Source organism: Podarcis melisellensis, assembly GCF_964234715.1.
Source record: "Podarcis melisellensis genome assembly, chromosome: W".
NCBI lineage: Eukaryota > Metazoa > Chordata > Lepidosauria > Squamata > Lacertidae > Podarcis > Podarcis melisellensis.
In genome coordinates this window covers 14,515,910-14,543,687 of record NC_138535.1, presented here as the reverse complement: position 1 = coordinate 14,543,687, position 27,778 = coordinate 14,515,910, and the positions used below count along the sequence as shown (strand labels likewise).

Below are 27,778 nucleotides of genomic sequence, written 5' to 3'. Positions count from 1 at the left end.
GGCAGCATATCATCTAAAGTATTCACAAAATGCACCGAGCGTTCTTCCTGTGTAAGGAAGCCCTTTGGCTTCGGGTAGTTTAGAAAAGCTAACTTCCTATCTGCCAGTATCAGTTTCCATCCTTTATCCTGGGACAGATCTTGCCCTGCTACTGGCTCATCTTGAGATCTGCCATAATCAATGGTATGGGATGAGTCTTCTTTAATATTTATGGATCCTTGAGGTTTCAGCATAGAGCACCCGGGTAGTGATTCCGTTTCCTCACTTGTTTTGTTAGGCAGCAATGGTGTTTCTTTCAAAGACTTCAGCTGGATCTTTTTTTCTGGATCCACACTGTTGTTCTCTCTGCTGCCATGTATAGCAGGTTTGTTAGAGTTTGTTTTTGATTTTGTTGGGATCAGCTTATATAGTCTTTTCCAACATACTTTACATGCACGTCGGTTTATAACAGATTTCCTTGCAGTTTTTATGTTCTTACTTTTCTTTTTAGTTTCAGCTTTCTTCTTATGGGATCTCTTACTGATGCCTCGCTTCTTTTGATTTACGTCGATAGGAAATTCGGTTTTGGGGACAGAGACATACAACCCTATGTCCTTTCCTTGGTGTAAATGATTTTCCGCTGATGATCCTTGTGTGCACTTGCTGGTTGCTGGTTGCTTTGTATATTCTGGCTCTTGAGGGGTGGTTGGTGGATCAACACCATGAAATTCTGAGCCTTTAGCTTGGAGGGGATAATTTTCCACTAGTGTCAGGAGCAGCCCATTTGTTATTGTTAAATATTTTTTCATAGCTGCCAGATCCAGATTTATAGAGAGCAGCCAGTCCTGAGGATAGCAGTCATTGTTTTCCGTCTGGGAGCCCATAGATGAAGTCTGGGATTTCTGGGAGTTTCGGGTTTCTTCCTGTAGCTCTGAAGATAATATCTCAGCCAAGACTATTTCATGGGCCAGGCTCATTGTATTTCTATTTTGGTTGTTATTCTCCGAGTCCTGTATTCCTCTAGAGAAGGTTGAGTGATCTTGAGCAGCAGAGGGAAAAAGAAGGGCCTCATCCTGCTTCAACTCAACCATCTCAGCCATCTTTTGCTCATTTCCGTTTCCATTCTCGTTGTCCCTTGTATGTGAAAAGTATTGCGTGATTTTACTCTGTTTCTCATAACACTCCTGGAACAATGGGCTTGTCACTATCCCCAGGTCCCTACGTTTCTTTCTAGTAAGTACCATTTGTAAATCTTTGTTACCAATCAGGGGTTATTCTTCCTATTTCAAAAGCTATGTCTCTTAGGAAGTCGGAAACTCCACCCAGCTGTAGACTAAGGTCCAAATTGAGGCAAGATTTGGGATAGCTGTTTGTAATTTGATAGCTTATAGTTCAGAGCATAACACGGAGTTGGCAATAAATCAGCTGTCACCCGTTTTCCTTATTGTCGGTCAGACTTGAGGAGAGTGGCAGCGTGGGGAGTAAACCCTCCGGACATTAAGATAACAAGGTAACAAGAAGGGCTTTTTTTTTTTTTAGAAGCAACAAGCTAAAAGAACTATTAAAACTATTTAAAAACTCTGGAGGAGTTAAAATATATTATAAAAGGGGTTTCAAAGGTTGGCTCGGTGTCGAGCCTATTTAAAAAACAGATTTAAGAACTCGCCTCAGATAACCTCCAGAACTCTGCAGCTAGTTCGGCGGCCATCTTTCCTCCTCTTTCCCGGCATTGAATGTGTTGGCCTAGTGTGGGGCTCCAAGGAGAGCTTGGCTGTCTGGCTGGTGTACCGGCCACCTAGCGCACCAGCAGCCACCCTGTCAGGCCTATTGGAGGCGGTGGCCGGCTGGGCCTTGGAGTTCCCTAACCTATTGGTATTGGGGGACTTCAACATCCATGCTGATGCCACTCTCTCCTCACAGGCTCTAGACCTGGTGTCTTCCATGGCGACACTAGGGCTCTCCCAGTTTGTTTCGGGCCCCACTCATCAAGCAGGCCACACGCTGGATTTGATCTTTGGCGTAGGTATAGATGTGATCATGTCTCCTTCGATGAAGGTGCCATGGTCTGATCACTACGCTCTGAAAGCCAGGATTGACTTTCCACCCCCACCCCGCTTAGGTGGCGAGCCGACTTGGGCTCGCCCGCAGAGGCTGATGGACCCTGATAGATTCCGCCAAGCCTTGCGGGACCTTGCTCCCCCTGGCGACTCATTGACTGAGCTTGTTGAGGGCTGGAATATCCAGCTCCTGGCAGCCATCGATGAGATAGCACCTAAGCGCCTTCTGCGACCCCGCAGAAACCGGGCTCCCTGGTTTACCGAGGAGCTCCGGAAAATGAAGCGGGACCTCAGACAGCTAGAGTGAGTATGGCAGGGTGCCTGTGATGAAGCCTCAAGAACATCTTATAGGGCTTTTATGAAAACCTACGAGATGGCGGTGAAGGTTGCTAAGAAGTCTTACTTCTCGGCCTCCATTGCATGCGCTAGCTCTCGCTCAGCGCAATTATTTAGTATAATCAGGTCTTTAACGTCCCTTGAGGGACAGCCAAACTTAAATACAGTGGTGCCTTGCAAGACGAAATTAATTCGTTCCGCAAGTTTTTTCGTCTTGCGAGTTTTTCGTCTTGCGAAGCACGGTTTCCCATAGGAATGCATTGAAAATCAATCAATGCGTTCCTATGGAAACCGCCTTCAGACCAGGTCCAGGGACAGTCTGCCCCCCGACCTCTTCTGAAGGCTGGGGGGGGGGGGACAAGGGCTTTTCTTCCCACCCCCAGCATTTAAAAAACCCCCGGGACAGCGGAGGACTTCTCCGCTGACCCGGGGCGATCTTAAAATGCTGGCGGGCGGCAGCTGGATGGTTACGTGGGAGCCGGTTGAAGCTAAATCCTTTGAAGACATAGGTCCTGTGGCTGGGACGGGACGATACGGGATGGGGGGGGCAAATCCCATCTCTTGCGGGGGCGCAATTAGTGCCAGCACCGTCCATTAAGAGTTTGGGTGTAATCTTCGACACCTCCCTTTCCATGGAGGCGCAGATTGCAGCTATAACAAAGGCGGCATTTTTCCATCTCCACCAAGCTAAGCAGTTGGCTCCTTACCTCTCTCGTCCTGACCTAGCCACTGTGATCCACGCGACGGTCACCTCCAGACTGGATTATTGTAACTCGCTCTACGTGGGGCTGCCCTTGAGACTGACCCAGAAACTCCAGCGGGTGCAGAATGCTGCAGCGAGACTCCTTATGGGGTCTTCGCTGCGAGATCACATTCCCCCGGTGCTATACCAGCTGCACTGGCTCCCGGTGGAGTACAGGATCAGGTTTAAGGTGCTGGTTTTAACCTTTAAAGCCCTATATGGAGACTTCCGGAGGTGGCGCGAACGGTAATGGCGGTCCTCTTCCACTAGTGAGGAGGAAGTTCCGCAGAAACTGGGTCGTCCGCTACGGCGAAGCGGAGACCCACTCTGGAAACCCACAGGCAGCAAGAGCCTGTGGTCTTGAGACTCGGTGGGCGCCAGAAGCGACCCCCAAAACGCCGAAGGAACCCCGTAAGGGGCTCCGGAACGTGGAGGGGGTAGCGGCGCTGTGAGTCGTTTCGCGATCTGCGGAGTGAAGCCGCGCTGCTGCTGCCGGTGAGCGCTGACCTCTTTTCCTGCAAAATTCTGATTTGGAAGAAAGCAACAACCCGTGAGTAAAGACTGACTATTTAAAATCTGAGACTAAAACATTGAATTTGGCTGAAAGCGGAGAGACGTGGAAACAGGAAGTCCGTCTTCCGCTGCTACTGAACTTTAAAGCAAGGAGCTGGAGGAGTGGAGGCGTAGAAAGAACTTTTAATCCAACTGATCTGAGCACCCACTGAACCTCCTTTTAAACAAAGTAAGGACTTTAAGCTTATGATTTTCTACCCTTTATTTGCATCGTGCTACCTTTCTTCTATTGGAATTACAATTGGAATGAGAAACCCAGGGGCTGGAGCTGCCTGAGAGACTGAGCTGTCAGTTTTGCAGATTTGGCTATTGTGTATCAGAACTTGCAACAATCTGAGGGTATTTGGACTTGTTACTTTGAAACACCATTTGAAACACCAGTATGCACTGGCAGAAACAATGTGGCTGTTAACACTAACTCTGCTAAATACCTGTTTTTGAAGGTTCCTGGACATTAAACTGGATTTTAATTTTATTAGAATTCCTCCCTAAAGACATTTTAAGCTCCCCCTAGAGGATTTGAGATTTACAACAGTGACTTCATTTTACTTTCTCTTTCCCGGCCTCCTGTTTGGCTGTTTTTCTCTGGGCTCCTGTTTTCTCATGGGAACAACTCAGCTTGACCTTGATTCTCAGATAACTTTGGAATGAGTGGCGCAAGAAGAAGGGGAAGAACTAGACAAACAACTTTGACAACTTTAACCTCAGCCTCGCAGACACGCAGATCATCTGTACCCACTTTGCCTTCAGAGGAAGAAGCAGCCTCTCTGCCACAGGCAAGGGAGGGAGAAACTGAGCAGTTACAATTGGAAGATATGGCCTCAGGAACATCTGCTTCTATTCTAGAGAAAATCTATGAAAAATTGGAATCTCTGGATAAGAGAGTGGAATCTTTGGACAAGAAGGCTGATGAGCAAACAGCTAAGATTGATCAAAATACAGAATGTTTAAATAGATTAACTGGACAAGTCGCACAGAACATACAGGCAATTGGACAGTTGACGGAGGCCACAGTAGAAAATCGGAAACTGGCTGAGGACACCAGTCAAAAACTTGAAAATTTAGAACAAGAGGTAAGACCACTCTGCAAACAAGTAGGTGAACACCAGACCTATCTTTCTATGATAGAACTGCGGAACCGGGAGAGTAATTTAAGGATTAGGTCGATACCAGAAGCTGAAGAAGGTAACCTAGCTGAGTTTTTTACTAAAGAATTTTCCAAGTTTTGGAATCTAGAGGAAAAGGACTTTAAAATTGTGTCAGCTTTCAGGCTTGGAAGATTTGCAAAGAAGGAGAAGCCCAGAGACTGTTTGATAACATTGAGATCAAAGGAGGAAAGGGATAAGATTTTGGGCCTACATTACGAAAAGACACTGGACATTTTGGATAGAAGAATTGAATTTTACAAAGATATTCCTAAACAACTGTTGGACCTTAGATCCGCCTATTTTGAATTGGTCAGACTATTGAGGAGCAATTCAATTGCTTTTAGGTGGGAATTTCCCCAAGGACTATCCTTCACCTTCAGAGGGAAGAAGGTTAAAATCAGAACATTGGAAGATAGAGATAAATTTCTGTCTACATACGGAGAGGACCTTCAAAAAGGAATTGAATCACCCTTTGGGCCTGGCGCACCGGCGGTACCTGCACCCTTGGAACCTGAAGATCCTGCGAATAAGATACCACCCCCAGAAAAATAACCAGATTTATTCAGGATGTCTCTGCAACTCTTGAGCTGGAATATAAATGGCTGTAACATTCCGGAAAAAAGGAAGAAAATATTTCACATATTAAAAAAAGAACAATTGGACATTATTTGTTTGCAGGAAACACATGTGACTAGGCTCCACAGAAAAGTGTTAATAAACAAAAGACTCGGCCAGGAATTTATATCTTCGGACAGAGTAAAGAAGAGAGGTGTGGTGATATATGCAAAAGAGAGCCTGTCACCCAAATTCTTATTCAAAGATGAACATGGAAGAATTTTGGCAATTGAGATACAACATCAAGGAGAGAAGCTTTTGATATTAGGAATCTACGCACCAAATGAAGGGAAATCGGAATTTTACAAGAAGTTGCATGAGACCATGCTGGATTATCTGGACTACAACAACATCATTATGATGGGAGATATGAATGGGGTCGTATCAACCAACATGGATAAGTCACAAAATCAAAATGTCACAAAAGACGGCAGACTACCCAAAACTTTTTTTGAAATGACAGATAATATGGACTTGATTGACATCTGGAGGACAAAGAACCCCTTGGGAAGAGAGGGAACATTTTTCTGTGAAGCCCAACTGACCTGGACAAGAATCGACCAAATATGGATATCTAGAGGTCTGGCACCTAAGGCTAGAAAGGTGAAAATCTGCCCAAAGACCTGCTCCAACCATAATGCAGTAAAGATGGACATGACACTGTTACCAACCGGCTCTTTTAGATGGAAGATGAATGACAACTTGTTTAGAGATCAGGAGATTACCAAGAAGGCCCAAAAAGCCTTGAAGGACTACTTTGAGATAAACATGAACACTACGGTGGAAAAAAGAATCATCTGGGATGCAAGTAAAGCCGTGATGAGTGGGTTCTTGATACAACAGAATGTAGTAAAGAAAAGGACACAAAATGAGAGAAAAGACAAGATTTTGGATAAAATAAAAGAATTAGAGAAGAAGTTAAGATCAAACCCGAAGTCACAGCCAACTTTGAGAGAAATTAAACTCTATCAAGCACAATATTCCAAATTGATAAACCAGGAAATAGAGTGGAAGGTCAAACTAATGAAACAAAAAACGTTTGAGTCGGCGAATAAATGTGGAAAACTGCTAGCTTGGCAGTTGAAGAGAAGACAAAAATTAAATACAGTTACAAATTTAGAGATTGAAGGAAGAAATATTCAGAACCCTGTGGACATTAGAAAGTGTTTCCAGAGATATTTTAAAAAATTATATACTCAAGGGCCGCAAGACGAGGTTGAGATTAAACAATTTTTGGAAAAAAATGGACTACCAAAATTGTCACAAGAAAACAGAACAATCCTGAATTGCAAAATAACACGACAAGAGATTGAACAAGCCATTCAGAACATGCAACTGGGCAAATCTCCAGGGCCAGATGGGCTGACCTCCAAGTACTATAAGACACTAAAAGACTATTTGATACAACCATTGATGGAGGTTAGCAACGAAATTATGGAGGGGAAGAGGGCGCCGGAGTCGTGGAAGGAAGCTTTTATCACATTGATACCAAAATCGGAAGCTGAAAAGACACAACTTAAGAACTATCGTCCCATCTCTCTTTTAAATGTGGATTACAAAATATTTGCAGACATTTTGGCAAGTAGACTTAAAAAAGTTTTAAATGAAGTAATCCACAAGGACCAGGCAGGCTTTCTCCCAGGTAGACACTTCTTTGCTAATACAAGGAACATTATTGACATTTTGGAACTTTTGCAAACAGATATAAATACAAAAGCAGTCTTAATTTTCATAGACGCGGAGAAGGCCTTTGACAACATTTCCTGGAAATTTATGAAGGGAAATTTAAAAGAAATGGGAGTGGGATGGGGTTTTGAGAATGGGATTGAGGCGATATATTCAGAGCAAAAAGCTAAATTGATAGTTAACAATGTGGTTACAGAAGAGTTTAAAATCGAAAAAGGAACACGATAAGGCTGCCCCATTTCCTCTTTGCTATTCATCTCGGTTCTGGAAGTGCTCCTGAATATGATTAGAGGGGACCGGTTGGTGGAAGGAATCCAGGTCGGAGCGAAACAATATAAACTTAAAGCGTTTGCAGATGACCTAGTTTTGACCCTGCAGGAGCCAGAATCTAGTACGAAAAGAGTATTACAACTGATTCAAGATTTTGGTCGGGTGGCGGGATTTAAATTAAACAAACAGAAAACTAAGGTATTGGAAAAAAACTTGACAGATACAGAGTCAGAACGGTTTCAGAGAGAGACAGAACTAAATGTGGTTAAAAAAGTAAAGTACCTAGGGGTAAACATAACAGCAAAAAACCTGAGTCTGTTTAAAGACAATTATGAAAAATGTTGGTCAGAAATTAAGAGAGATTTAGATAGCTGGACAAAATTGAAACTTTCTTTGTTAGGCCGAATTGCTGCTATCAAGATGAATGTATTGCCAAAAATGTTGTTTTTGTTTCAAACACTTCGTGGACAAGACGGAGTGCTTCCGGAAGTGGCAGAGAGACATCTCTAAGTTTGTCTGGCAGGGCAAAAAGCCCAGAATTAAGTTTAAGATATTAACTGATGCGAAAGAAAGAGGGGGCTTTGCCCTGCCAGACTTAAAGTTGTACTATGAGGCCGCAGCTTTCTGCTGGCTAAAAGATTGGCTGCTTCTCGAAGACACTGACGTGTTGGATTTGGAAGGTTTTAACAATGCTTTTGGATGGCATGCATACTTATGGTATGACAAGGTTAAGATCAATAAGGCCTTTAAGAACCATATTGTCAGAAAAGCAGTGTTTAATGTCTGGACAAAATATAAAGACTTATTGGAAAACAAAACTCCAAGGTGGCTCTCACCTCTGGAAGCTAAGGCCCGAAAAAGACCCAATATGGAGGCCAAATGGCCAAAATATTGGGAAATACTAGAAAAAGATGGAGACAATTGGAAATTGCAGAGTTTGGAGAAAATGAAGGATAAAGTGCGAGACTGGTTACACTACGCTCAGATTAAAGAAGTTTTTAAAAATGACAAGAAGCTAGGGTTCCAGGAGGAGAAATCGAAATTAGAAACAGAACTGTTAGAACCAAAGACTAAGGTACTTTCAAGAATGTATAACTTGCTGTTAAAATGGAATACACAAGATGAAATGGTTAAATCGGCTATGATAAGGTGGGCACAGGACATTGCGTACAATACCATGTTTGAGGACTGGGAAAGGTGGAGTACTGGGTTGAATTTTACTGCATGTAATGCTTTGAAAGAAAATGTAATGAAAATGATATATAGATGGTATATGACCCCAGTCAAACTTGCAAAAATATACCACCTGTCTGATAATAAGTGCTGGAAATGTAAAGAGAGTGAAGGAACATTCTTTCACCTCTGGTGGACCTGCCCTAAAGTGAAGGCTTTCTGCGAAATGATTTATAATGAACTGAAAAAGGTATTTAAGTATACCTTCACTAAGAAACCAGAGGCCTTCCTTCTGGGTATTGTCGGCCAAGGGGTGGTAAAGAAGGACCGAACATTTTTCATGTACAGTGGTGCCCCGCAAGACGAATGCCTCGCAAGACGAAAAACCCGCAAGACGAAAGGGTTTTTCGGGTTTTGCGACGCTTCGCTAGACGATTTTCCCTATGGGCTTGCATCGCAAGACGAAAGCCCATAGGGAAATCTTGGGGACCTTTTTTTAAATGCTGGCGGTGGGGAGCAAAGCCTTTTTCCCCCCTCCGGACTTCAGAAGAGGTCCAGGAAGGCCGGCGGGGGCGAAAGGCTTTGCTCCCCACCGCCAGCATTTTAAAAGCGGTCCGGGATAGCAGGGAAGCGCTTCCCGCTATCCCGGACGGCTTTTGAAGGCAGGCAGGGGGGGCAAAGACTTTTGCCCCCCCGCCCGCCTTGGGAAGAGGTCCTGGACCTCTTCCCAAGGTGGGCGGGGGGCAAAAGTCTTTGCCCCCCCTGCCTGCCTAACCGGGGGCTTTTAAATCGCCCCGGGACTGTCCGGGGCGATTTAAAAGCCCCCGGACGGCTTTTGAAGCCTCCCCCCGCCGCCCGGCTTCGGGGCATCGTCCCGATGCCGGGCGACGGGGCGGGAAAGCCTCCCCCCGCCGCCCGGCTTCGGGGCGAGAAAGCCTCCCCCCCGCCGCCCGGCTTCGGGGCATCGTCCCGATGCCGGGCGACGGGGCGAGAAAGCCTCCCCCCGCCGCCTGGCATCGGAACCATGTCCCGATGCCGGGCGACGGGGCGAGAAAGCCTCCCCCCGCCGCCTGGCATCGGAACCATGTCCCGATGCCGGGCGACGGGGCGGGAAAGCCTCCCCCCGCCGCCTGGCATCGGAACCATGTCCCGATGCCGGGCGACGGGGCGGGAAAGCCTCCCCCCGCCGCCTGGCATCGGAACCATGTCCCGATGCCGGGCGACGGGGCGGGAAAGCCTCCCCCGCCGCCCGGCTTCGGGGCATCGTCCCGATGCCGGGCGACGGGGCGGGAAAGCCTCCCCCCGCCGCCCGGCTTCGGGGCATCGTCCCGATGCCGGGCGACGGGGCGAGAAAGCCTCCCCCCGCCGCCTGGCATCGGAACCATGTCCCGATGCCGGGCGACGGGGCGGGAAAGCCTCCCCCCGCCGCCTGGCATCGGAACCATGTCCCGATGCCGGGCGACGGGGCGAGAAAGCCTCCCCCCGCCGCCCGGCTTCGGGGCATCGTCCCGATGCCGGGCGACGGGGCGAGAAAGCCTCCCCCCGCCGCCTGGCATCGGAACCATGTCCCGATGCCGGGCGACGGGGCGGGAAAGCCTCCCCCCGCCGCCTGGCATCGGAACCATGTCCCGATGCCGGGCGACGGGGCGGGAAAGCCTCCCCCCGCCGCCCGGCTTCGGGGCATCGTCCCGATGCCGGGCGACGGGGCGGGAAAGCCTCCCCCCGCCGCCCGGCTTCGGGGCATCGTCCCGATGCCGGGCGACGGGGCGGGAAAGCCTCCCCCCGCCGCCCGGCTTCGGGGCATCGTCCCGATGCCGGGCGACGGGGCGAGAAAGCCTCCCCCCGCCGCCTGGCATCGGAACCATGTCCCGATGCCGGGCGACGGGGCGAGAAAGCCTCCCCCCGCCGCCCGGCTTCGGGGCATCGTCCCGATGCCGGGCGACGGGGCGAGAAAGCCTCCCCCCGCCGCCCGGCATCGGAACGATGTCCCGAAGCCCGGCGGCGGGGCGGGAAAGCCTGGGCGCGCTTGCAACTCTCTGCAAGGAGCGCGCTCCTTGCGGAGAGGTCCGCGCCTCTCCTGGACCTTTTCTGAAGGCAGGCGGGGGGGGGCAAAAGTCTTTGTCCCCCCTGCCTGCCTTCCCAGGGGCTTTTAAATCGCCCCGGACAGCGGAGAAGTCCTCCGCTGTCCCGGGCGATTTTAAAATGCCGCCCGCCAGAAGAGGTGGGGGAAGGCGTTTTCCATAGGAACGCATTAATTGATTTTCAATGCATTCCTATGGAAAACCGTGCATCGCAAGACGAAAAACTCGCAAGACGAAGAGACTTGCGGAACGAATTAATTTCGTCTTGCGAGGCACCACTGTACGCAACAACAGCAGCAAGGATACTCCTCGCGAAGCACTGGAAAACTCAAGATCTACCCACACTGGAAGAATGGCAGATGCAACTGATAGACTATATGGAATTGGCTGAGATGACCGGCAGAATCCGTGACCTGGGAGAGGAGAGGGTGGAAGAGGATTGGAAGAAATTCAAGATTTACTTACAAAAATACTGTAATTTGATTGAATGTTAAGCAGGATGCTAGATCATAAATAATTGAGCACCACTAAACTAGATGATTTAGGATGATAAGTGAGATTGAGAAAACACAAACCTTTTGGAGAATTATTAGATTATAAATAAATAGATGGGACACAAGAATGTAAACAAGACGACAAATTGCTGGTAAAAATTTACAATGATGAAAGTGGGAGCGGGAGACGTGAGGGAGTCCAAAGAAGATGTGAAACTATGTTATGACATATGTTATATTGTTTACTATCTATGCATTTGTATTTAAAACTTTAATAAATATTTATATATATATATATATATAAATAAAGCCCTATATGGCCTAGGACCCTCGTACCTACGGGACCGCCTCTCCTGGTATGCCCCACAGAGAAACTTATGGTCTTCAAATAAAAACATCTTGAAGGTCCCAGGCCACAGAGAAGTTAGGGTGGCCTCAACTAGAGCCAGGGCTTTTTTGGCTGTGGCTCCGATCTGGTGGAACACTCTGTCACAAGAGACTAGGGCCCTGCGGGACTTGACATCTTTCCGCAGGGCCTGCAAGACAGAGCTGTTCCACCAGGCCTTTGGCCAGGGCACAGCCTGACTCCCTCCCTCTGCAATCTTCACAGAGCTCTGGCCCAATGGTTGCCAGTGGCTTGATTTGAATTAATTTTATAATGAATGAGTTTAGAGTGTTGTTTGTGCTGTACTTTTGTACTGTTTTATTGTTGTTAGCCGCCCTGAGCCCGGCTTCGGCTGGGGAGGGTGGGATATAAATAAAAATTATTATTATTATTATTATTATTATTATTATTATTATTATTAGTATTAGTATTAGTATTTTGTACAGTTGTTGAATGGTCAAAACTAAGTCTACATCTAAAATTTTAATTTTTTATCTCATCCCGTTTGTGAGTTATGAGGGTTTGAAATCCCCCCCCCCAAATGACAGTTTTGGCCTTGCTGGTCAACACAAAAACCTTAACTTAGTTTTGATCATTCAAAACACATGTACAAAATATTAAGAAAACTGGATGACATGAGGTAAAAAAAGTTGGGATGATTTGGAATGACCCAAAGTTGTGCCCCTCCCCATTGGAGTTAGTTCAAGAAGCTATTGGGCTATGACTATTACTCGTATACCTTGAAGGTGGGGATTGTAGGTGGTGAATTCATAAAGCTTGAGGCATTTTTTAAAAAAAAATTATAATTTTTTAAAATTAAATTTCCAATTAACAAACCAATCATATCACATTAATTCCAAATTATACCAATACATAATAAACTCCAAATATTTAGCCGAATTTTAAATTTTTGTTGGGGGTACCCATGCTTCAAGTTCAGAAAGGGTCCAATCATCTCATATTTCTGCTGCTTTGATGTTCACAAGTCCCATCTTCCATCTCTTTGTTGTTATCCTTTACAAATCCCATCTTCCAATCTTCTTGTTGTTATCATTTTTCTTCTTAATAAATAACCTCTGAGTTATCTCCACAAGCGAGTTGAAGCAAACATTATTATAGTCCTGTGTGGGTTTTCACGCTGATCCAAAAGTCCTGTTCAAACGGCAGGCGTCATTTCGACAGTTCCCATAAAATACAGTCTAAGCGTCTGCTCATTAACTTTCCCAGACCAGTTGCTCCATAAATCAGCCTTTCCAGGGGAGTTTTTGCCAAATCAGACGTACAGTCCAAACATGATAACAGAACAGTGGCTCGCCTCCCCCTTTGACTGTAAATCTCGCAACAAAGTCTGTCTCATAATGGCGGTTCCCAATTAGAACTGCGTCACACCAAAAGCCTTTCATTTCCTTTCCAGATCTTCCGCAAAACAAAGCCTTTGGTTAATAATTTTGTTTCCACACAGTTTATTTTCCCATCTCACTTGCTATCAATCATGTGGCGGTTCTTCTTGGGGGAGGGGGTTGTTAGGTAAAAAGCTTGAGGCATTTTAAATTGGAGTTACACAACTCAAATTAGTCATTGGTGTTAACTTTAGAGGCCTACATTCATACATGAACCATTAAAACATTGTGTTTACATTAGGCATAATGCAACTAGAGAAAACGTGTCTAGAAGTTATTCCTCTGTTTCAGGGTGGTTGTTGTTTTTTTTTGGGGGGTGGGGTGGGTAAAACCAACAAGCAAGCCATACCACAAACATCACAGCTCTTATCAGACTAGTAAAACATAAACTATCTCATGACATGTATAACACATTGACCGCGAGCCTGGGGTTATTTCTGGTCAATCACAGGACCTTTCTCTGCAACCTCGGATGCTGCAGTAGCAGCCGTGGCCGCGGCAGTAGCCGCGGCCGCTGCCAGTCTCCACAGCAATGCAACCCTGAGCAGCAGCCACGGGGAGACGAAATCGGATAAGGGGGTGCTGCTGGAGACGGAGGGAGGTGCAAGGAGGAGCCGTGTGTAAAGGAAGGATGTATAATACTGGTCAACAACAAATTTGTTGTCTGCGTTTTTTCAGTTGATTTAGGACGAATCTGATGCGCTGAATCCAAAAATCACATTGGTTTTGCTCAATCAGGTCAAGTTTTTGAGCTATGGCCATATGTCGTTTTTTAATGTTTTTGTTCACATCTACGCTTGTGTGGAGCATTTTAGGAGAAGTTGGTGGGGGTAAAATGCCATGTCGAAGAATTGTTTTGATTGGAAATGATTATTTTAATGACAAGAAGTATTCAGGTCCGATAGTTCTGGGTGATTATGTCGAAAAGGGTTCAGTTTGAAGTCATAAAACCTCGAAATCTTCCATAAATTGGTGCGGCTGGGATCAACTGAAAGAACCGGAGCAGCCTCAAGTATCCTGATCTTCAATCAGCACGTCGTCCTGTAGCTCATTGTGATGAAATTCCAGTGCCTATTTTCGGAGAACTTCCTGACATTAGTGACGAAGATGCCTCCAGTGTTGAAGGACATGAAGAAGAAGTGGTTCTTGAAGATGGTGCTCCACATTCATTTTCCCAAAAGGAGTTGAATGATCTAGTTCGCGACCTCAGCTTGTCAAAGGACTCTGCCAAACTGTTGGCATCCAGATTGAAGGAAAAAAACCTCCTCTCTGACAGTGCTCACATCAGCTTCTTCCGCAACAGGCATCAAGAGTACCTCTGTTTTTTCTCGGAAGAGAAGGACTTGGTGTACTGTGCAGATACTGCACAGCTTCTGCTCAAGCTTGGAGTGCCACAGTACGAACCCGAAGATTGGAGACTGTTCATTGACAGCAGCAAGCGATCACTGAAATGTGTTCTGCTACACAATGGCAACCAGTTTGCCTCTATACCCCTGGCTCACTCGACTACACTGAAGGAGAACTATGAAGCGGTGAAGTATGTGCTGGAGAAAATTGGTTATGATCAGCATAAGTGGTTTATTTGTGTTGACCTGAAGATGGTGAACTTTTTGTTGGGACAACAGTCTGGCTTCACCAAGTACCCATGTTTTCTGTGCATGTGGGATAGTAGGGACCGTTCTCAGCATTACACAAAGAAGGACTGGCCTGGGTGGGAGGAATTGGTGCCTTGCAAAAAAAGGAACGCCATCAACGACCCTCTGGTGGACAGAGACAGAATACTCTTCCCACCGCTGCACATCAAGCTCGGCTTAATCAAGCAGTTCACCAAGGCTCTGGACAAGGATGGCGACTGCTTCACTTACTTGTGCCAGGCTTTTCCAGGATTGACCATGGAGAAGTTGAAAGCTGGCATCTTTGACGGTCCTCAGATCCGTCAGCTCATCAGAGATCCAGAGTTCAGAAACTCAATGAACGAAGTGGAACTGGAAGCGTGGAAGGCATTTGTTCTGGTAGTGAAGAACTTTCTTGGCAACAATAAGGCCAGAAACTACGCAGAACTTGTCAACAACATGCTGACTGCTTTCAGAAACCTGGGCTGCAACATGAGCGTCAAAATGCACTACCTATTTTCACATCTGGACCGGTTTCCTGAGAACCTGGGTTCAGTGAGTGACGAGCAGGGGGAGAGATTCCATCAGGACATGAAAGAGATGGAGACCAGGTATCAGGGTCGCTGGGACGCAGTCATGATGGCTGACTACTGTTGGACTCTGAAGAGAGACCTCCCTGCCGCTGAGCATTCCAGGAGTTCCAAGAAACGGAAGTTCAAGCCCTGAAGTTTGAAAAATGGTGAAGCAACATGCAATTTATGTGTACTTACCTTTATCAATGCCCACCATTCAGTTTACAGTAAACCTGACCTGATGGAGAGAAACGGATGCCATTTCCTGATTCAGCAGTGCAAAAATACCCTAAATCAGTTGTAGAAATCTAGACAACATTCAATAAGTAAAAAATTGTTGCCCAGTGTAATAATTGATGCTTATGTACCGTATAATAATTGATACTTATGTATAAAACTACATTTGACATTGAAAGAAAACCAAAAACAGATACATTTCCCAATCTACTATAAAAACTACTATAAAATTCTAGCAGCTACACAGCGCCTTCTACTGCGTCTACAGTGAGTTTCACCAAGTCATAATTTTAACCTACCTCATTTCATTCACTGAAGAATGACTCATTCATAATAACTGCCAAATTGTGTCTTTCCTTGAAACATTGTATGTTCAACCTCTCACATTAACTTACTTGGAGTAATAAGTCATAGAAAGCCATTTTACAGAGACCATAAATTTTATTACTTGGACAAGGAATGATGTAATATTTAAATCCTGTACACTGTTGACCCTGAAACCCAAGTCCCAACCCTCCTGGATGTTCCTTCTGTTGGTAATCAAGCCTTTATCGGGAGAAGCTGGCAACTCTCCCAGGCACCCGGCTTGATCTCCGGTGACCTCCCTGGCTGCATTCCCCAGCAAATACAGGCTAGGTCTCTATAGGCGACCTCCGCAGCGTGGGAAGAGCACACCCACTCTTTCCTGCTCCCCCGGCAGGGGAAAGAGATAGGTCAGAAACGTCTTTTTACATGGCTTTATTTCTGACTCTTCAGCATTACAGAAAACATGTCTGCTCTCTTCAAACTCCAGCAATCAAGTGACAAAGACTTCCTGTACTTCCTGTACTTCCTGTACTTCCTGTACATATACAAGAGGAAGTTCTCAAATTTCACTCTGAGCAAATTCTGGTGCATCGCTCTGTGAACTGACTGTCCCACTGTTTCCCACAGACAGTCCCAACATTCCCATCATGTGATGTTTTCAAGCTAGCAGTTTGCAGCTGCATTGCTTCCATATCGTAACACCTTCCTCACATCTCCAAAGTAGGTGTCTCCTGCAGATTTCCTGTGAAGGACAATGACAAGTGTTTGCTAGCATGTTTCTCAATGGATATGAGGTTGTAAACAAGGCAAAGACCAGCAGGAAGGTGTTTGAGGCGACAGACAAGAAACCATCCATGCCTGCTTCTCCTTTTGTCTCCCTGTATTAACAGTTGTATAAATACTAATAAAACACCCAGACACCCAAGGAGGTGTTAATGACTTACCTGTAACCTGTGAACTTACCTGTAACTCTATCCGATGTACCTCCTTTCTAATGATGTGTTTCTGATGTATGATTGACGCTCTTGTTGGGCGGACCATTTAGAGATTCGCCTGTGGATCAGATATTAAAACATTTCTGGTTTTGATTTTTTTTTTTTTAATTGGCCAGTAGCACCTTAGAGACCAACTAAGTTTTTACTAAGCTTATACCTAGAACAAAATTTGTTGGTCTCTAAGGTGCTACTGGACAATTATTTATTTATTTCATTTATTTCAACTGCGTCTGTCAGGGGCTCAGGAGCAGAAGCACAGGAAAGGGAGGAAATGGAGAGCGAGGGGGAGGAATCCGAAGGAAACGTAAGCGATGACAGTGGTCCGAGGTCTCTGAGTCTTTCCAGCGAATCGGAAGACTCACAGAAAGGGGCTCCCATGGTCAGAGCAAGGGGGGTGCCTAGGGGGACACCCCAGGAAGAAGGGGCCAGAGGGGACTCAGAGAGCAGCAGTTGGAAATCAGGACCAGCTTCCCCACCAGAGCACAGTAGGGGGGAGGAGTCCCAGGTATCGGGATCAGGCTGCTCACCGCCAGCGGGAGGAGATGAGTCAGGATTGGCCAGCGGGAGGAGATGAGTCAGGATTGGCCACGCCTCCATCGGAGAGCGAGGAAACGGTCGAGAGGAAGGTTGGAAGCTGGGCGCGCGCACCAAGTTCAAATGTACAGGCGAGCGGCACAGTGGGTAGCCCGGATAGGGAGCCAGGTCCTAAAGCCCGCCGAAAGGAGGGACAGGAGTCAGGGGGGTCAGCGTCAGAGGAGTCCAGGAAGGAGGAGACCCCGGGGGGCAGAAGGACCCAGAGGAGAAAGGAGCGACGGAAGAGGTGGAGTAAGGCTAGAGTCTTAAACTGGTGTACAGGGGGTGGAGACTCAGACAGAGCTTCGCCGATCTAGCTTCTAGACGTAGAGCTGCACGCTGCAGCTTGTAAATGGAAACTGAACTTCAATAAAGACTTTTGTACATTACTACCGGCTAGCGTTGGTCCTCTGTGAGCTGGGACCTGGAGGCAGCTCTGACAGTAAGCTCCGTCTCATTTCACCAAGAACCTCGCAACGTGAGTGGACGCAGCGAGGGGCGAAGATTGGTGCTTCGCGAGCTCACAAAAGCAAGGCAAGATGACTACCGAACAGCAAATGGCAGCCCTGCAAAATGCAGTGACGCGACTCAACGAGGAGATACTCGCATCCAGGAAGAGGGAAGACGAAGCAGCTGCTGCCTGCAGGGATCTCCAAGCCAGGTTGGAAGTGCTTACTAAGCAGGGGCTACCGGGACCCAAACCAGAGGGGATTGGGCTGGGGACGAGAGGAGGCAGCCTTGTGTCTCATTTCGATGGGAATTTGCAGCAGTACCCTAACTTCCGAGCAGACGTGCTGTTTGCACTGCAATTGCTGGATAAAGACTTTAGAGATGAGCAGGAGAGGGTGGGGTTTATATTATCTCATTTGCATGGAGAAGCTAAAGCGTGGCTGCGCAATCTGTGGAGAGATAAGGCTCCGGCGCTCCGAAGTGCGGATGCCTTCATTAAAGTGATGGATTCGTGTTTTTTATCAACAATAGACATTGATATCGCCAGAAGAGAGATACATGGGCTGAAACAAGGGAGAGCCACTGTAAGGCAGTATCATTCCCGCTTTTTTGCATTGGTGAATGCGCTGGGATGGGAGAAAGATTCAGCTGCAGTCAGAGACATTTTCTGGGAAGGGTTGAATGGAGCTGTGAAAGACGAAATTGCAAGGGGGGAGAGACCCCAGAGCACTCAGGAAGTTGTTCAGAGGGCACTGACGATTGGGGTGCGGCTGGAAGAGCGTCCTTGGAGCAAAGAAGAAGGGTGTTGGGGACGCACGCCAGCGAGAGCACCTCCCCTCTTTCCCAGGGATGCAGCGCGTGCGCAATCCACGCCTCCGCTGGGAGGGGGAGAGGAACCGATGGAGATTGGAGGCGCCAGGGCTCAGTCAGCAACCAGAGCCCTAACACCGGGAGCAGTCAAAGCGAAGCCTCCTAGAGGGAACAGGAAATGCTACATCTGCGACAGTGCTCAGCACATGGCGAAAGAGTGCCCCCAGAGGCTCCACAAGCACACTGCAGCCTCCGCAACAGTAACAGAAGCAGCTCAGCAGAGAGAACCACAGCAGGGAAACGACGAAGTCCGGCTGGAAGCAGAGCCACTGGGGCCCAGCCAGACGAGTCAGTGAAGCAGTCCCCAGAAATTTTGCAGCCCACAGACCCTCTCCCGCCCAAACCAGTGGTGCAACTCACTGCATCGCTCCAGCTACCCAATGGACTCACAATGGAAGTGCCCATTACCATTGACTCTGGTAGTAACGCAGACTTTATAGGACTGGATTTCATTAAGCAACACAGCATAGCGCTCCTGCCAGCCACGCTGCCCCTGAAGGTTGTCACGGTGGATGGCAGGGAATTGCTGGGGGGGCAGGTGGTAAAGCAAACGCCGCCGATGGTGATGCAGATTGGAAATCACCGGGAAGTCATCAGCTTCAATGTCACCCAACTGTCGGACACGCCTGTAGTATTGGGCATGAGTTGGCTGCACAGGCACAGCCCAGCATTGGCTTAGTACCAGCGCCAACTGACTTTCGGCTCCTCCTACTGTGCAGAACACTGCATTCTGCCTAGCCCGGAGGGGGAAGAGGATGACCCGCAGCTACAATTAGGCACACTGCAAGCAGTGCCCCACAAGTACGCAGCGTTTTTGGAGGTTTTCTGCGAGAAGGAAGCGGACAAGCTACCTCCCCACAGGTCCTATGACTGCAAGATTGACCTCCTGCCGGGGGCGACGCTGCCGACCGGGAAACTGTATTCCATGTCTGAAGACGAACTGCAGGAACTCAGGGAGTTCATAGATCACAACTTGAAGCGCGGTTTCATCCGGGAGTCCAAGGCAGTGGGGGGCAGTCCCGTAGTCTTCGTGAAGAAAAAAGACACGCCCCAAAAAAGGCTGGTGGTGGACTATCGAATTTTAAACTCGAAAACCAAGCCCACGGCCTTCCCCATGCCCAAAATCGACGACCTGCTCGCGACGGTGAGAAAAGGACGCGTTTTCACCAAGTTGGATCTGCGAGGGGCGTACAACCTTATTCGAATACGGGAGGGCGACGAGTGGAAGACGGCCATGTTCACGCCCCTGGGCACCTATGAATACAGAGTTATGCCGTTTGGATTAAAAAATGGCTCCCACTGTTTTCAAGCCTTCATGCATCACGTGTTAGCGGGACTCCTCTACAAAAAGTGTGTCTGCTTCCTGGACGACATCCTGATATTCTCAGAATCGCAGGAGGCTCACGAGAGGGACGTCAAGGAAGTTCTGCAGAGACTGCAGGAGCACAGACTGTACGCCAAGCTGGAGAAGTGCCAGTTCGACATGACGGAGGTGGATTTCCTGGGCTACAAATTATCGGACAAGGGGCTCGCCATGGACAGCGCCAAGGTTCGCTCAGTGTTGGACTGGAAGAGCCCGCGCAATCGGAAGGAGGTCCAGCGGTTTGTCGGCTTTGCAAACTTTTATCGCAAGTTCATCAAGGGGTTCGCTATGCAGACGGCGGCCATTACCGACACGCTCAGCTCCAAGAAGAAGAAGTTCATCTGGACGGAGCAGGCGGAGCAGTCCTTTCAGAAACTCAAGCGTCTCTTCTCGTCCGAAGAGCAGCTACTGCATGTGAATCCCAGCAGACCGATGAGGGTTGAAACGGACGCCTCAGACAGGGCCGTGGGAGCAGTCCTGTTGCAGCAAAACCCGCATGGGGACTGGAGGCCGTGCGCCTTCTACTCCAGGAAGCTCAGCAAGTCGGAGCAGAACTACACCATCTGGGACAGGGAGTTGCTGGCCATTCATGCAGCATTCAAGGCGTGGCGGCACTTCCTTATCGGAGCCAAACACACAGTGCAGGTCCGCACTGACCATAAGAACCTGGAGTACTGGCGCACGGCAAGGTTCCTGAACCAGAGGCACATACGCTGGGCGGAGTTCTTTGCGGATTTCAACTTCAAGATAGAGTACATCCCAGGCGACAACAACGTCATGGCGGATGCACTGTCCAGGAAGCCGCAATACCTCGAGGAGGCGGCTCCGGCGGCGGCCAAGCACATTTTCGCACCGAAAGCGTGGGCGTGCGCTTCGGCAACCGTGGACCTGGATGCTGTACGTCGCGCGCTGCAGGAGGACCCCTTCGCACAAGCCAAGATGGAGGAGGTGCACAGTGGCAAGGCGAAGGACGACGAGTTCCAGATACGCGACGGATTGCTCATCCGCAAAGGGGCCCTCTACGTACCGGGGGAGGACCTCCGCGCGAAGATACTGCAGCAGTTGCACGACGCACCCACCGCCGGGCACTTTGGCAAAGAGAAGACTGTAGAATTGCTAGCCAGAGACTTTTGGTGGCCCAAGATGCGGGGGGAAGTCGCGGATTACGTCTCGAGGTGCGACACCTGCCAAAGGGCCAAGCCAGTGCACAAACCGCCGGCGGGACTGCTCCACCGCTGCAGACTCCGCTCGAACCGTGGGAGAGGGTGGCCCTGGACTTTGTCACGGATCTACCCAGCTCGCGGGGCAAGACAGCAGTTCTAGTGGTGGTGGACATGTTCACCAAAATGGCCCACTTCATTCCGTGCGCGAAGGTGGCCACAGCGGAACAGACCACCAAACTGTTCATAGACCACGTGTTCAAGGTTCACGGTCTACCACGGTCTATCCTGTCCGACCGGGGGCGCCAGTTCATCTCGAACTTCTGGCAGAAGCTGATGGGCATCCTGAACGTCAAGATCAACCTAGCGTCGGCGAGACACCCGCAGACCAACGGACAAGCGGAGCGGGTCAACGCCATCATGCAGCAGTACCTGAGATGCTACGCGAATCAGCAGCCTGCGACATGGGTGGACTACCTGCCGCTCGCCGAGTTCGCCTACAACAACACGAAGCACGTGTCCACGGGGGTGACACCGTTCTTCGCCAACAATGGGAGACATCCCAGAACCTTCCCGGGATTAGAGAGAGTGGGGGAGGGGGAGCCACAGGCAGCGGACGCCTTCGCGTCAGAGTTGCAGGAGGTCCACGAACAGCTCCGAAGGCAGTTAGAACTAGCAAAGCACGCATACAAACTACAGGCTGACAAACACAGAAGGGCTGGGGAAAACATACAGGTGGGAGACTGGGTTTGGTTAGCAGCCCAGGCAGTGCCGGCCAGATCATTAGCGAAGAAGAAGCTCGGACATAAGCAGCTAGGGCCTTACCAAGTCGAGGCACAGGTCAATCCAGTGGCCTTCCGGTTGACACTTCCGGAGGGATCCAGAATGCACCCGGTCTTTCATAGATCAGTGCTCACGCCCTACAAGGCACCTCACAGATTTCAGGAGCCAGGGAAGGCACCAGACCCGCTCAGGGAAACGCCCACAGAGGGGGGGTCGCCAAGGGGGGAGCCCATCAACGAGGTCACAGAGATTTTAGACTCGAGATGGGGGGAAGAGGGGGTTGAGTATCTCCTTGCCAGGGAAGGTACCCCGGCAAGCGCCAACAGCTGGGTGCCGTACTATGAGGTGGAGGAGCACTACCTCAAGGACGAGTTCCACGCACTCTTCCCACACAGACCTATGCCGGCAGATTATTTCGACAAATATCTTTTCACACCCACACTTTCAGCCAGCACGTTCCAGGGGTTCGCCTCGGACGAGGAACCGGCAATAGACACACGTTCCCCAGAGGGATCACCCTCGGGGTTTGCCTCAGACCGCTCTTATTGGTGGGACGATCGACCGGAGGAGCAGTGGCGCAGGAAGTGGCTGGAGGGTCCCTGGCAGGCAACATCCCCCGAGGAGACCGGGGGAGAGACGGACATGGACGCGTTGGGAGAGGACCTTGGGTTCGAGCACGGAGGCAAAGAGATGGAAGCAGAGGAGATCGATGTCGACGAGAACATGGAGGACGATCCGGACTTATCCGGCTGGATGCACGCCACGGGGAACGAACTGTATCCGGCACTCACCCCCACAACGATGGAGCGCCCAGTACCCACACCTGAAGGAGGGGAGGGGGGAAGGGGGGGCTTCGAGGGGGGGGATGGATGTCAGGGGCTCAGGAGCAGAAGCACAGGAAAGGGAGGAAATGGAGAGCGAGGGGGAGGAATCCGAAGGAAACGTAAGCGATGACAGTGGTCCGAGGTCTCTGAGTCTTTCCAGCGAATCGGAAGACTCACAGAAAGGGGCTCCCATGGTCAGAGCAAGGGGGGTGCCTAGGGGGACACCCCAGGAAGAAGGGGCCAGAGGGGACTCAGAGAGCAGCAGTTGGAAATCAGGACCAGCTTCCCCACCAGAGCACAGTAGGGGGGAGGAGTCCCAGGTATCGGGATCAGGCTGCTCACCGCCAGCGGGAGGAGATGAGTCAGGATTGGCCAGCGGGAGGAGATGAGTCAGGATTGGCCACGCCTCCATCGGAGAGCGAGGAAACGGTCGAGAGGAAGGTTGGAAGCTGGGCGCGCGCACCAAGTTCAAATGTACAGGCGAGCGGCACAGTGGGTAGCCCGGATAGGGAGCCAGGTCCTAAAGCCCGCCGAAAGGAGGGACAGGAGTCAGGGGGGTCAGCGTCAGAGGAGTCCAGGAAGGAGGAGACCCCGGGGGGCAGAAGGACCCAGAGGAGAAAGGAGCGACGGAAGAGGTGGAGTAAGGCTAGAGTCTTAAACTGGTGTACAGGGGGTGGAGACTCAGACGGAGCTTCGCCGATCTAGCTTCTAGACGTAGAGCTGCACGCTGCAGCTTGTAAATGGAAACTGAACTTCAATAAAGACTTTTGTACATTACTACTGGCTAGCGTTGGTCCTCTGTGAGCTGGGACCTGGAGGCAGCTCTGACAGCGTCAGACCAACACTTACCTGAATAGAATTTCTGGTTTCCTTTTGTTTGGGGTTCTCCTCCCTCCTGCGTGTGGTGAGTGGGGACCCAGTTGCACCAGTTTTTGTTTCTGGCTGGCCTCCGTTCTCTCTGACCGATAGAGACCTTACAAGGGGCTCAACGGGTCTCTGGAAACCCCATAAGGGAACTAGACAATTTTCTTAAAACACTGCCATCCCTTATTTCAGAAGAGAAGGTGTGCACGGGTTTGTTTTTAAGCAAAATGAGCTTTGTTTTGGGAGTTGGTAGGGAGAGAGATGCTGGCAAGTATGGTTGATATGGGAAGGGAATCAAGGAAGAGTTGAGGCGGGGTTGCTTTGTTGTTGTTTTAACTCCTATTTTTCCAAGTTTGCTTCATTCCGTTTGTGAGCTTTTCTTCCTTGTTTATGTAATGAGGCACTTGAAGACTGCTTTGGAGAGGTTTGGGACCTCCTCTCTTCCCCCAACCCCCATTATTTAGGAGGAACTGCTCCTAGAATTATATTTCTACTCCAAATAATCTACTTTCCCAACTCCATTGCACAGTAGTTGCACATTTGTTTCACTTTCTCTCTCTCTCTCTCTCTCTCTCTCTCTCTCTCTCTCTCTCTCTCTCTCTCTCTCTCTCAAATTTCAAGTTCAGCATCATAGTAATCATAATCCACAGAATTTTTATTAATGAATTTATATGCTGCTTGATTGCTGAAGCCGACTTCTAAGCAGCTTGCAAGTATACAGTCGTACCTTGGTTGTCGAACGGAATCCGTTCGACTTCCAAAAATGTTCAGCAACCAAGGCACGGCTTCCGATTGACTGCAGGAGTTTCCTGCACTCAATTGGAAGCCATGGAAGCTGTGTCGAACGTTCGGGTTCCAAAGAACATTCGCAAACTGGAACACACTTCCGGGTTAGTGATGTTCGGGAGCCAAAACGTTCAAGTCACAAGGCATTCGAGATCCAAGGTAAGACTAAAACAAACTACAAAATAATACAAAAACTTGTAAATAAAAATGTGCAATAAAACAATTTAATTGAAACATTAAAATAAGCATCCAAGTATTAAAAAGTACAGTAAAGTAAGCATACTTGAACAGTACAGCAGTTAAGAATTAAAACAGCAATTTAAACAATTTAAAATTAAAGATAGTAACAGTAATAAGTATTTGCATTGTGCTCAAGTGTTCAGATGCTGCAGGTATGTATTCTTTTAATCCTTATGACACCCCTGTCAGATATGCCAAGAGACTCAGAATTCCAACTTTTTAATGACTGAGTTACTGTACCTTTGGCAGTTTGATGATAGGCAGAATTCAGAAGTCAAACTACTGGAACCTCCCCATTTCAGACATACAGTGATAGAAGAAGCATCACCTGTTGAATTTCTGTCTGATGTGCATATGCTGCAGCCATAGGTGTTCACCAGGAAAAAGAGGGCAATCCTATACTCAAAAAGTTAATTAGAACATGTTACATACCTTTCTGTTACAGCTGCCAAGCTGACTGAAAAACCCACATTCAAAATGGGCATTCTGAGCATAGCTGTCAACTTTTCCCTTTTCTTGCGAGGAATCCTATTTGGAATAAGGGAATTTCTCTTTTAAAAAAAGGGAAACGTTGACAGCTATGATTTTGAGAGATATCTAGTTGTCTAGTGATAGTAGTTTTTAAAACCAATTTCTGTTTGTTTTTCTTTCTTCTAAATGGACTTGACATGATCAACAAATTCCAGAGGGATAGCCTTGTATTGTATTGCAAAATTCATATACCACCCTTTCTCCTAAAGGAATATTATGGCATTTTTAAGACTTAACACATTTAAACCCACTTTTGTCAGACTGCTGTATGCACCTGTAGCCAACAAATATTTGTTTTGTTTATGCCACACTAGTGTAAGTCTAACATCTTGTTTTATTGTGATTAATCCCTAATACTGGAGCCCCATTAGTTGTATTTACACAAGAAAACACTCTTGAATGGGCATCGCAGCCATCAAGTGAGAGAGGAAGGGTTGTGCTTTCATTAATCTGTTAATGTTTTAAGAGATTCTCAGATTCTGGATATTAAAAGTTCTGCAAAATGCGTTACCATTTACATAGTTTGCCACGGTAAATGTGGCATCTCAGGTACCCAGAATCTTTCATGTAGCAGGATTTTGAAGGCTCAGCTGTATAGGCGGTCCTGCAAAAAAACAATTATCTTGGGAATGGAGTGTTCATAAGCATGGTGCTGGAGAGGTACCACTCAAAAATAATGAATTAGGTTGCAATCCCAATCCAATTTGCTTGGGAGTAAGCCCTTTTGAATTAAGTAGGATTTATTTCTGTGTAGAAATGGTTAGGATTGTGCTGTTAGGCCCATTCTTCCAAGATAAGTCATATTTAACTTTGACTGCAGTACTTGCTGAAGCTGCAAGGTAACCTATTGGGTTAAGAATATATATATGTGTGTGTGCGCGCGTGTTCTCTCTCTCACTCTCTCTCTCTCACACACACACACAAACATATATATATACACACCAGTGTTTATAAATGCTTATGGCTGGCCTCTATTGCTGAGGCTGAGCCCCATTTCCTTGTGGTGTTCAATTAGCAATAGCTATTAAAAATGTGTTATTAAAAATGTGTTGCTGATGTGAAATGTCTATTAGTTCATGTGTTTCCAAAAATAAGATTGCTGTAATTGGTAAAATGTGTGACTGAATTGTACAATTTATTAATGTTGACAATATGCACAATTTATTTTTTGCTTTGTAATCTTGCGAAAGAAGAAAAATGCTGACTAGACATTCCGTTGTGGCACCCGTAACCTACATTTAAGGGGCCATTTGGCAAACAGCTTACATATCTCGAGTTTCCAACACTAGTTATGTTGTGCTGGTTTGCATTAAACTTTGCCAATGAAAGACAAAGGAAATTAATCTAGGAGCAATGAGTGAAACAGTTTCTGGTTACTTTTTTTTTTAAGTCTTCTAATTTATGGAGTATTTCAGGATTATGAACCCATCTCTTCCCTTCTCTTTCCAAGTTAGTTAGGTCATTGAAGACTCTTGATAATTTTGAATTTGTTCAGGTTATTTCAACTCACAGGGTTGGGTTCCAGGTGAGTAATCATTGGCCACCATTCTTTAATGATGATGTGTACTTTTTGCCTTCCTTGCTTCCGTTACATAATGGTTAGAGTGTTGGACCTGGGAGAGCAGGGTTTGAATCCTCACCCAGCCATGAAGCTTACTGGGTGACCTTGGGGCAGTCACCACTCTTAGCCTAACCTACCTTGCAGGGTTGTTGTGGGAGGAGGAGGAGAACCATGAAATGGGAGGAGGAGAACCATGTACACCACCTTGAGATCCTTGGAAGATAAAGGTGGTATATAAATGTAATAAATAGATGAATAAAAATAATATCTTAGGTGTTTATTTTGTATTTCAGCTGGCAGCCAGAGAGACAGATTCCATTCCATGATGTTAGGTTTCCTCCACCTGCGGGGCACAATAAAGATATAAATGAAAGTGATGAAGTTGAGGTAAGAACTCCCTTCTGGTGAGGGAATGGAAGGGAGATTTAGTTGGCTGCCTTATGCTGAAATGGGAGGTTGGGCACTATGTGAGAATGATGGGGAGGGTTTTTTTTTGGTAAACAGTACAAGGAAATGTGTATCTACTCACAAACAAGCCCTACTGAAGTCAATGAGACTTACTCCCAGGAAAGTAGAAGTAAGTTTAGTTGAACTCAGTGAGGCTTATGCATGCATAGATTCCACTTAGACCTCTGAGTCGGGAAGCAGATGCAACTTGACTAGTAAATCACTTAAGCTACTCTTAAATTAGTTGAAAATATATTAAATATATTATATGGAAGCTTATTTAATATTTTTATTAAATCCACTACTTCATTACATTTTAAGGCCCTCCATCGCCACAGGGAGCCTCGTCAAGGCCCTTGGCTGCTGTGTGTAAGTGTGACGCACCCTCCGCCACTGCAGGGAGGTATGGCAGGACCCTCTGCCACCGCGGGGAGGCGTGGCATTCATTCTTAATTTTTATGAAACGCGGTGAGGTGCAGGATGTCTTCTGCTTAACATGCACTGTTGTGTTGAGATTCAGCAGCAATTAAAGCAGGATAGAACACGCAATTGAAAGGTGCCCCATACTTTGTATTGTGTAGTATTGATATCTATGCTCCTTATGCAACAACAGCATCAACAACAATAATTTTATTATTTATACCCTGCCTATCTGCCTGGGTTT

At 47.7% G+C, this 27,778-nt stretch overlaps 2 protein-coding genes across 4 annotated transcripts in view; both read left to right on the top strand.

The window, feature by feature from the left end:
- The window catches only part of LOC309361140 (fragile X messenger ribonucleoprotein 1-like), a 222,030-nt gene that overhangs the window by 55,703 nt on the left and 138,549 nt on the right, over positions 1–27,778 (top strand). For all 3 annotated transcript variants that reach the window (XM_081896098.1, XM_081896099.1, XM_081896097.1), the window contains one exon: positions 26,961–27,054. In XM_081896098.1, coding sequence (XP_081752224.1) covers positions 26,961–27,054 — 94 coding nt within the window. The remainder of the gene's footprint in view (positions 1–26,960; positions 27,055–27,778) is intronic.
- The window catches only part of LOC309361155 (uncharacterized protein), a 140,164-nt gene continuing 125,955 nt past the window's right edge, over positions 13,570–27,778 (top strand). Inside the window, exon 1 of the mRNA XM_081896118.1 lies at positions 13,570–15,488. Within this exon, the coding sequence (XP_081752244.1) occupies positions 14,538–15,278 (741 nt within the window). The 5' untranslated portion in view covers positions 13,570–14,537 and the 3' untranslated portion in view covers positions 15,279–15,488. The remainder of the gene's footprint in view (positions 15,489–27,778) is intronic.